Here is an 11,734-nt window from a genome sequence, read left to right on the forward strand (position 1 = left end):
CGAGTCCCCTTAGGGCCACTAGAGGTTTATCTTGTCGTTAACTTCATGACCCATGGGATTAGTTGAGGTGCGCGTAAGCTGGCCCCAACATCCACAGTTATAAAAATAAAAAATAAAAATTGTTGTTGAGCTACCTTAACAACTTTGGCTGGAGTAGTTTCTAAAAACTTGCTCAATATTGGATTTAATATATTGGGTGTAGAATCCAGAGTCAAACGTGAAGTGCAGAGAATGTATATGCTGTAAGATGGTAAAAATTTTATAGTATTATTAGGAAAAGGTATTTTTGGTCAAAACATAAAATGATATTAGGTGGTGTCATTTCTATTCGGAAATCAAGTCTTGATATGGTTCATATGGATCATGCCAATGACAACGGCACAATTACTATATTTATGTCCATAATAGTAATCGCTTTACAAAATACCCTCTAATTAAGTCGGAAAAGGGAATCTTGGCCCAAGAGAGGATGAAAGCCAACCTATTAGGTAGTAGAGGGTATAATGTGACTGCAATGATGGTTTAATTTTAGGGTACAAATTATAAATCACTTATGAGTAAGAGGATGAAAAGTGTAGTTTTCTAACCGATGACTGCTATAGCCACAAATAGATTATACAAAAATAATTTTACAAACTGACATGATTTCATGTGATCTGATAAATCTACTTTATAATAAAGAATAACTTTAAAATCTAACGAATCACATGAAGACATGTCAGTTTGTAGAATTATTTTTGTGTAATTTATTTGTGGCTAAAATATTTCTCTTTCCAAAAAGCAAGATCAATATATGTGTGTTTGTGTGTGATCTTCCACTAGTGATCTCATAATTATGCTACTTTTATCATTGAATCTGTAATTTCCCGATTTCGAATCCAATTCACCAAAATACCTCATGTTTTACTCTAAAAGAATAGTCACCACTTAAAAGTAAAAATAGAAAGGATTATCTTCCAGATGAAATAAGGAGTCCGGGCAATAACTTACAAGAAGAAATAAGAAAGAATCCAAGATGCAGGCTACAAGTTGAAGTGTAGGAGGTTTTAGTGGGTGACATCTAGTGTCCTTACATTTTGCCCAAAAAATAAAAATAAAACTAAAAATAAAAATAAATAATGAACAAAGGTAAAAGGCATCAAGGTAAACAAGGACATCTAGGATCCTTATTTCAAGTCATTTTATTTAGCAGTGCACGTTAGGCTTACAAGTTGGAAGTCTAGGAGGTTTCCTGTGGTGACCGACAGACAACTAGGGTCATTTGTATACCCTAAAACCCGAATTATTCAGTCTTTTAGCGCAGTGTGCTTTACAACATTCAATACCTGAAACAATGAGATTTACAACCCAAAAAACATCAGCATCTTCACACTACTACTCTCACCAAAACCCAACAACAACAATCACACAGGAACCCTATTGGCTTCGTAAAATCTGAAACCTTTTCATTTAAATACCGGCAAACCTTATGTTCTAACAATATATAATACTGGTCCTCAAAAAGAGTAGTAACCAAGTTTGTAATCACATACGGTACAGCAAGCCTTGCAAAAAGCTCCCAGCATTGACATGTCCTCCTAACTGGTATGAGTTGGAGAGACAGCTGCTGTAATAGAATCTTCAAGTTTGACTCTGCCACCCATTGAGCCATCTGAGGCAGAACTAGCTCTTTCCGCAAGAGTTGTTACCTCTTTGCTACCCTCGTCCATGCAAACGACTTGAGCAAAACTCTTTGACATCTGCTTGATGAAATCACCCGATAGTGTAACGGCATTTCTGTGTTCACTGTCTCCAACTACTCCAACAGCCATCAGACCCACTTGTTGTCGAGCTTTCCTTTCTTTCATGGCTTTCTGCCTCTCTTCATAAAAATCAAAATCATCTAGAATGGACATATCCGTTTCATAATTCTTGAAAATGTTCAACATCTCAATACCCTGCTCCAACTTCACCTGCAATATATTACATTTCAAACATAGGTGCAGAACCAGAGCTTAAAAATAAGAAAGTTTAAATCCAAATTGCAGAACTGTATGTAGAACACTATAATGGACCTCATCCAGAATAAAGAAGACAAGATTGAGATCTTATGATAAGTAGGAAAGACAGAAAAAAAGAAGAAGAAAGAAATCTTCGAATCATCTGCAATCAAGGACAAGGAATGGGATTCCAGAGGATGGGACAATCACAGAGAGATTGCATATTGGTTTTTCTTAAATTATTTTTTGGAGAAAGATCTACGTTTCAGTGTTTTAGCGAATTCACAGGGATTGCAGATGAGAACCACAATTTTTTTTTTTTTTCCACAAGTGAAAACCAAGTAACTTTCCACAAAGAAACAGCCAAACTCTGGTTCAAAAGACAACAGCTAATGGGTAAAGATTTTTGTCTGACTGAAGAAAAAATTTGGCAATGCGTTTTGTTTCTTTGGGTTGTTTCCGATTGGAAAGTTACACATTACTTAATGGGTCTTGAGCCCACAACCACATCCTCCACCCTGTTATTATGAGCGTAGTGGGGGTGCCATTTGAGCTAGATCTCATTGATGCATTTTTAAAAACCAGTCAAAAAACTGAAGAATGGGTTCCTAAATTGGCAAGCATAAAAAGTGTTCTGTAAAATTCCTACCTCCTGTGTGTCTCGACTGTTAGTTACAGGCTTGTTGTCATTATTTTCAAGTACAATGTGACGGAACTGACTGTTTGGGACATCTTTGATTATATGCCACTTCACAGGAAATTGCCCACTCCATTTATCTTGCTGCCAATAATCCACACTCTTGTCAAAATCAACAGGTCCAAACATTTCAGCCACCCCACAAAACTGAGCACTGGCATTCACCTGCAAGGAACAGCAACAATTCTGTGACCAGCGCAAAATAAAAAAACAAAATAAAAAAAAAAAGGTAAAAAAGAACCTGAATATACAAAAATGATATAGTGGGAAAGACTAAATTTCTTCAAGGGCTAGAAGATAGTATAATGGTCAAGGCATATCCAAAATCCTGCCAGAGCTTAGTATCAGGCTAGAGCTTGGTATAAAGCACTTCTAAATAAATCCAACGAATATCATGAAAACTATAGTCAACATTGTAACTACCAGTAGCAAATCTTTCAAAAAGTTCATAAACAGTCGAGCATATGTCTACAACAAGAATAACACTTGTTTTTTTTTCAATATAGAAATGGTGCCGGTCAGAAAACTCAAAATTCTCCAACAGATTTCGTTCCATTTGGAAAGGAAATGCTACAAGAGTAGGTTTAACCATAACAAAAAATATTTACAAATGAAACTCAACATGCTAGAGAAAGGTGAACCAAATAGCTGCCATCACTTTTCTTACAAAAGTACTCCTTAAAACTAATATCAACTGTGATGCTTGAACAGAGATCCTTCCTATACAATAAGTTCCAGGGCACGTCAACAAGACATGAGCCACTGAGACTAAGCATGCTAAAAAATCAGTTCAAGGGTATAACTTTCTTGAATGAAATAAATCTGAAGTTATATGTAAACCCTAATTCATGCCACCGCCTTAAAATCACCTAATGATAGTTATCATCATGGTTTAACTGGTTCTTCATCAGCCCAAGTTGACAGTAATAATTCAAGATAAATATTATCATAAAGTATACAGATCAAGCTATGTTCTTGTCCCTATGAACTCGATGAACAGATATTTACCGAAAAGAATAGAAAGATTGGGCAAGTATCTTGCTTCTCCTGAGCTTCACGATAAGCAGCATCTAATTTTCTATTCCCATTTGGTGTGCTGGCCCAGACACCATATTTGATACTCTTATGAACATTATCCTCACTGTAAGATTTTATGATGAAGAACTTGGCATCATTGTACTCTGTGACAAAATCTGGTCGGTTGAGTGAATCATCATGGATCTTGGCAGTAGAAGAGCTACGCTTATTATTTTCAACGGAAGGATTATTGTCAGCTATGGTTTGACTCTTTGGCTTTGAGGCTCTTGGTCCTCGGTTCTGCTCACTGAGGATGTCAGGAGTACCATTACAACTGCACAGAGAACCACTTTCCCTGAGGTGTCTTTTGCTATTCTCCAGTGAAAGCCAGCTCCGACCATTTGATCCCAAACTGGAAATGGACGCACTTCCAAAGCTTGACCCCTGATTGAAACCACTAGGCAAATAGCCTCGGTTATAGGGGTTCAAACCAGATCCATACCCATACAATGGTTTTTGCTGATGAGAAGCCTGTATAAAATCACATATCATTGTCTCTTTAGATTCAGCATGATTTCACCTAGGTTCAGATACCAGCAAAAATCAATTCATATTGACAAAGGTAGACAGTAATCCCATGGTAGCACATTCATAGAAGTTTGGAAAAATTTTTCCAAAACACAAGCAATAATGGCAAACCAAGGGTATTAATAAAGCTCCCATGTTAATGAACATCCAACTACAAAGCATCAAGTTAGCACTTACATTCTTCAGACCCACTTAGATAACTTTAAAATTTCAGTTTGAATCCTATCAAATTCCATTAGTCACATGTCATTTGAGAATAGAGAATAGCTTATTGCATATGCATGGTTTTCCATTTACAAGGAAAAAATAAATAAATATGTAAGAATATGAACAGAAGCATATTACTTGGGATTTTGTGAGTAATTCAAAAATTTCCCAGTAAATGGACATATTCAACTCATTGTTTTTATTTTTTTACTTTCTTCCCTTTTCCCAGATGTTCCATCATTATTTCATTATTTGTAAAAAGACTGACTGCTATGGAAACTCTTGAGACGAAAGCAGCAACTGTACTCCCTTGAAAAAATTAACACATATTTTCAGGTGTCAGACCAACTCATTACACACTTCAAGCTAAATCAATACTTTGCAACTCCAATCATCTGATAAGAGAAATCCAACTACTTACGGGTGTCAGGATCACACATATGACAATTAAATCGCATTATAATTAGCATAAACTATTGTTTCTCTTTTAATATTTTTAGTCATAATACTCACTTATCAAAAAACTGTTTTGAGTGGTAATACTCATAAAAAAATATATATATTTTTCGAGTCATAATGACCCACACTAAATAGGATTTATCCCCAATGCTGTTGGCACATCAATTTTGAAATACAAGGACAACAGAAAATAATCCATATCCTACAGTTTAGCAAACTATAAATTTTAACAGTTTTTTATATAACCTGAATATCATAGTCATCCTAATAGAATATGAATTTAGAAACAATCTTATGTTCCTATTATTCTATCTTAATTTGTTTAGTTGCCCAGGCGTGGGAAGGGTAAGTAAATGTTTCTGTTAGTCTTATGCACCATAGACAGCCAGAAAAATAGGGTAGCTGAGTCGTCTACAGGCTTTGCCAATTCTTTACCATGGACTCTGAACTGCAGACTTGCTTCGCAGAAAAAAAAAATCAATATTTTGTCGAAATGCACATGTACCTAGAATAATATCTAAATTTTTACATTCTCCTTACTTTAATTAGAGAAAAGGGACAAAAGGTCTGCTAAATTGTCAACAACGAAAAAGTCAAATAAAATGAGATTTTCAAAGCAATCCCCACAAATAGACAAGTATGCATATGTAGTAGGAGAACAAACCATTCCAACATTCTGTCCAAATGACCCAAGTGTGCCAACAGGCTGTGGAGATACAGCTGGTGAGAAAGGCATAAAAGACCTCTGCCTGTCTGAAGGTTTAGACCAATCTGACCAAATGCCTCCAGATCTTACTCCTTCAATCCCTTGCAGAGAATCATGAAAACCTAGGCCACCAGGAAAACTGCCTCTGCTGAAGGATCCCGCAGGTGGAAAACCAGGCCTTTGTCCAAAGAGCATGCCATCACCTTGTTGATCAACAGTGAGCTCTGGCTGTGAAACTGGTGTTGGTGAATATGGCATGCTAGGTGGGACTAACTGCTGGTAATAAGGTGGCCCAGAGAATGGAAACTGCTGGGGGGAGTATAACTGTGCATCTCCACCTACAGAGGGCAACGGTGTTGTGACTGGGGAATATGGTCCATATGGCATTTGTGGGTTGTATCCATATCCAGAATGGAACAGCAGAGAAGGGTTGTCATTGTAGACACCCTGATTAATTAAAAAGAAAAAAAAGAAACAATACAATAAGTTTAATCTAAGAAAGACCGATTTCCAGGAGATCCAATTTCCATGAGGAGAGAGAACAAAATACTTACAGGAGATCCAATTTCCATTCCCTCAGCATTGACATATGGAGGATATTCATCCCATTCACCACTTGCACTGTCATAACCTGAGGTTCCATAACAGATAAGAAAATGGCACTTTCTTTATATACATCTGATGATAGCATAACTATGGAGTTACAGTAATACATTGCCAATTAATGGCTTTAAATATAACATCATAACAAAAAAATCTTAAAGCATGATCCTATTTATTGGGCAATGATCCTCGCTGGATACTCTCTCAACAAGCATACAAAGTAATAATACTCGGCTCCTTAAAATTACAAAATTTCCACAATTTAAATGCAACTGACGAGCAATGTAGTAACCGCATGCATCATATACATTGAGAGAATAAAGCAATCCATAAACTCAAATCTCGGTCCCTCTATGACTAAGGGCACATCTAAGAAAAAGAAAAAAAATCATCTCCTGAAAATAGTTTTCATCTTCTATCCCTTTGCATCGGTTTTTATGATCTAAAAAGCACAAAAACCAAAATAACTTTAACAAAAACCTTTAAAAAAAAAACAAACTTTCCTAAAAATTTGCATCAATTTTCTCAACCTGAACATAGCTTCTATGGCTCCATTCACTTTCACGAAACCTCACAAAAACCTCTCTAAAACTTTTCTCAAGGATTTGAAATATTTTCAAGAAAATCTTCAATTCAAGCATGCCCTAACTCAAATTTAAAAACACAAACTGATTGCGAAGCAAAACTTATGAACCTAAAGTGTACAGACCTAACAACTGGTTTTCTATATTCAGTTATTCACGTTAATCTCTGCAAGTTTCATCAAAATTCAGAATTACTATAAGTAAAAGCACACTTCAGGTTTGATTTACCACACCTACACCTGTACAGACATCTGGATCCATTAGGATTTAGTATCTTAAGACATGATTGTATTCTGTATAAAAGGAAAACGAAGGAAGCCAGTATCTTTATTATCTTCTTCCAACTTAAACCACGACCTAAATCATGAGTCAAAATAAGATGTGAATACAGCATATTAGCTGTTAACCAAACTAAGCAACAAAAGAGTTTCCAAATATTGTCCTAAGTTTGTAGAAAATCATTCATTTCTTCAAAACATATATGCATGCAGGCCTTACTACAGAAACCCAAAAAAAAAAAAAGGATTACCATTGGACTGCTATGCATGCAAATGGAAAATTTTGTTATTAATAAAGCTGCAAAACCATAATCAGAAAGAGGATCAACAAAAAGAGGTAAATTTTCACACTGCATTCAGAAACAGTAGCCTAATTTTATGGCTTCAAATCTAACTCCAGAGGAATGGAAAGTAACCTCGATAGTAGAAGGGCTGGGCCTGAGGAGCATAGACGTTAGGTGGGTAAACAGAGCGATCTCCACTTGAAGCAAATGAACCTGTTAGACCTGCAGCATCCCTTGGATGGACTACTGTGGCAGCATCCTGAGAATTGTTAGGAGCAACTGCAATCTCATTCTTTATTGGATGAGGCTGGAAACACATACAAAGATGAAAAATACCACTAAAAATATTTACTTCAAAGTTATTTGATAGAAACAGCGACAAAATGGAAGATAATTAAGTGATTGACAACTACCTGTTCATTATTGTTATCAGGTTGAGAAGGTTTCTCTTCTGCATCCATGATCAGTAAGCTCAGTGACATAGTAGAGTCTTAAAAACACAGGAAGTACAAATTATTGACAACCCAAAGCTAAATTTGGGCATAGGAAAACTTGACGCTATAAACATGTGAGCACAAATCCACGCGTGCACACCTATGCATGCATGATAAATGAAGAACGTGAATAGTTTTAAAGTAAGAAGTACTCATCATAGAACTATAGTTTTGCTATTAATTACAACGAAGAATAAAAGATGAAAGAGGAGAGCCTCTATAAAGCACAAAAAAAGGTAGAAGCTTATTTAAAATAAATTGACCAAGCAGAAATGCAGATTCAAAGGACCCAAACATCAAAAAAGTAATTGAATTCTTCTCTTTCTTTATTTTTTTTTTTCCAATTATTTTTTTTTTATCCTTCACTTTGCCACTTCTTATTCTTGGGAAATGAGAACCTTTACTATACTTAACATGTTCTCCAAGGAATAATAAACTAGCCTTTGGGGCTAGGACCTGATAAAATTTGAAACTACATAAAATTATTGCATCTATTCAATGAATGCATTGCTGGACGAAAAATCCACAAACTGGATCTTGAACATGCATCTTAAATATTTTGTAAATTGTATGGCCATGAGAAAGGAACTAGATGATTAATGCTCTTATGATGATGGGGTGTATTGTGTAATTATAAAAACCACAGAAGCTGTACATTCTTGATTCATCTCTCCTTATGATAAAAATCTTAATTACATAAAAGATACACACAACAACATTAACACAACTTACAAGGATGCCTTATATGCCTTATATGCTTTAAGATTTCAAAACAACCGATTAATGCAGCACATGCAAGTGTGGATTTTCAAGAAAGAGAATCTTATGATATGTTGGGAATCCTTTATGATAATCATCCATGTCTGAAACGTATCTTAATGCCGGAAAGCTGGACAGGATGGCCTTTATGTAAGGATTATATTGCCGCGAATTTTTATGAAATACAGGATGCTCATTAAATTATTTTGACCCGATCATACAACTATCATCTAGAAGTTTCAAAATCAAATCCAATTGATAATCTGCATTAGGGAACACATCACCATGTCCACAACAGTTGATACCCATAACTCCTTTTATGAACATACAATTCAACAACCATAATGCACCAAAGCAAACATGATCAATGGTGGCAAAATCTTAGAAAGTGTCTCCACAACTTGTCCAATATCCCATAATCACAACCACTCCAGTCGCATGTCCCACTTCGTCCATCTCATACAGATTCAATAAAAAAAACAATTAGATCCCCTTCCCCCTCTCCAGTAAAATCAGCAAATGATGACAGCAATCACAGATATAATTATCATGGTAAACGAAGCTGTAGGCGAGCTGTAGGACTAGATTTATTTGTCTTTTCCAAATCACAATGTTTGACGACTCTTGCAATTTCACATTCACATAGTAACTTCAAGGTGTACACCTGAGATACCAATCTCATGCTCCACCATTTGCATCCACTACAATATTTATAATGAACATATGCTGTCAACCTATAAATAATCTGTATGAACTCTGCTATGGAAAAAGAAAAAGGTTCCGTATGACCTCATCGAATTATCGCCATACTAGCACCATCTTAATATTAGCAGAGTTAAACGGTAACAGTCCACAGTGTCGGAATAATCATTACCTACTGTAAATAGCAATTTTCAAACCAAAGTAATGTTCTACAAAGAATTCGAATAAATTGAAATGATGGGGGGGAGCAGGAAGAGGAGGAGAATTTAGATATGATCGGAAACATCAAAAGCATCAATATAGAGTACGCGTTAACCCATCAAAAACACCTTACACCACACAGATCCCAGATCCCAACATAGAGTACGCCTTAGGCCCTTAACGAAACATCAAAAATTTGCAGAAACCCCAAAAGAAAAAAAACACGGAAAAGATAAAACCCAAAGTGAAACATCCCATCAATCCCGGCAAGCAAGAACAAACTTATCCCATAATCCCCAGTCACTAACTTTTCCAGAGCAATCCAGTTAGATACAACAAAACATAATCATTGACGTCGTAGTAGATTCGTAATAAAAGATTAAAAAAAAAGTAGTTGCACCCATCAAAGCAAGACACCCCGAAAGACGAAGAACAATAACTATAACAACACCAAGTTGAAAAACCATTGAAATAATATAGAGATAAAATAGAAGGACAGAGAAGAAATTGAAGAGGTACCAGGGGTACGATCTGGACTTGCCGCCATGAAACTACGAAAAAAGGCAAGGATCTTCAAAACCAGCACAAGAATCTAATCACAAGACACACAAAAGGGACAGATATAATAATATCTATGTCTATCCCTTGGCAGCAATGATGGCATATGCACATCGGTGTATCATATTTATATTTATATATACATATATATATATATATTTTGCAGAAACAAGATGAACTTTCTGGCTTTCTGATTTAGTTTAATTTACCAATTTTTAATTTTTCTGTAAGTTACTTATGTTACTCATATATTATAGTTTTTAATTCCTGTTATCTAATTTTCATTTTATTATGATATATTTTCAATTAATTAATTTTTTATTTTTTAAAATTTGAAAAATTAATTCATAATTTTTAGATCAACTCTTATATTATTTAAGAAAAAAAAACTTAATAAATAATGTCTTATCAGTATAATAAAATAAAAAGAAATTATATTCTCAAGTCGGTACGTAAAGTATACGTACTAAAATGCTTGCGTGTCATAATTTGATTTAAAGGATAAATTTTAAAATTTCAATATTACAAAAAAAAATCTTATTATTTATGTTATATGGATTGTATACACTACTCACCGGCTTAATAATAAAATAACTCTAAAATAAATAAGTTGACTTGGATTTTAATGGTATGTACTCCTAATATATTATTATAAAATTGTAAATATTTTTTGATAAATTAAGAAAGATAAATATTTTAAGCACAAAGAGATTTCAGAAAAGTAAATTCATAAATTCATATGATTTGATGTGGTATGTTAGATTGTAAATTTTTTTTTAATATAAAGTTATTAGCATATAATATGAAGTAATGTCAAATTATAGATTTATTTTTATAAGATCTTTTTATTATTGCAATACTTCTCATTGAAAAATTAATAAGATGAAACTATAATAAATTATAATGTTTTTCTTTTTTGAAAAATGCTAATTTAGTATTTTTCCAAAAGAGGCACTAAATTGTATTTTTGTTTGTTTGGTAATAAATAATGTTAGCATTAAAAAGATTTGTTTTATTTTGTGGGCTCACCTTATTTAACCATACAAGGAAAGAAAATGCAAATATAATTTTTAAATGTATTTACTTATATTTTTTATTTTTTTATAATAATTAAAGAAGTGAATATTAGTAAAGTTATATTTTTTTATTTTTTATTAATGATTAACGATGTTCAAAAAAAATTATTTACACTAATATTCATATTTGATATGTACCCTCCCTAGAATTGTCCGTACAAGAAAATTAAAATCTGTCTTCAGATCCCTAGTTTGGACGACCGCATCCAATTCTACTGCACACGAGCCCTTGGGTTGTGGGGGTTCGGTTCGGTAATCTGCGGTCTGTACATTCCACCACCTCCAAAGTCAGTCCCAAACTTTACAAACAGTTTTTAGGGCCTGTTTGTCCACTGATATTTTTGTATATTCTAGTATTCTCGTATATATTTTTTTCAAATATCATTTAAATAAAAAAATATTTTTTATTTTTTAATTTTAAAATTTTTTTTATCTAATCGGTACCTAATTATTATTCAAATAAAAAACTCAATACAATTTTCCCAAACTTTCCAATAAAACATAAAAAATAATACAATTTTTTCAAATTTTAAAATAAAAAC

At 34.0% G+C, this 11,734-nt stretch overlaps 1 protein-coding gene across 3 annotated transcripts; it reads right to left on the reverse strand.

Annotated features, from left to right (window-relative positions):
- Nucleotides 1-1,134: 1,134 nt before the first annotated feature.
- On the reverse strand, nucleotides 1,135-10,236 carry LOC109004260 (YTH domain-containing protein ECT4). Of its 3 annotated transcripts, none has more exons than XM_018982756.2 (8): nucleotides 10,078-10,236; nucleotides 7,816-7,853; nucleotides 7,535-7,709; nucleotides 6,208-6,284; nucleotides 5,612-6,100; nucleotides 3,685-4,224; nucleotides 2,629-2,841; nucleotides 1,135-1,952 (listed from the first exon to the last, which is right to left on the reverse strand). In XM_018982756.2, exons 1-8 carry the CDS (start codon nucleotides 10,103-10,105, stop codon nucleotides 1,578-1,580), a joined length of 1,935 nt encoding a protein of 644 aa, XP_018838301.1. In that variant the 5' UTR covers nucleotides 10,106-10,236; the 3' UTR covers nucleotides 1,135-1,577. The 3 variants fall into 3 exon arrangements, with proteins under 3 accessions (XP_018838301.1, XP_018838299.1, XP_018838300.1); XM_018982754.2 differs by having other exon boundaries at nucleotides 7,816-7,892; nucleotides 10,078-10,231; XM_018982755.2 differs by having other exon boundaries at nucleotides 7,816-7,996; nucleotides 10,078-10,229.
- Between the last annotated feature and the right edge of the window lie 1,498 nt (nucleotides 10,237-11,734).

The sequence above is a fragment of the Juglans regia genome, chromosome 7, assembly GCF_001411555.2.
Source record: "Juglans regia cultivar Chandler chromosome 7, Walnut 2.0, whole genome shotgun sequence".
NCBI lineage: Eukaryota > Viridiplantae > Streptophyta > Magnoliopsida > Fagales > Juglandaceae > Juglans > Juglans regia.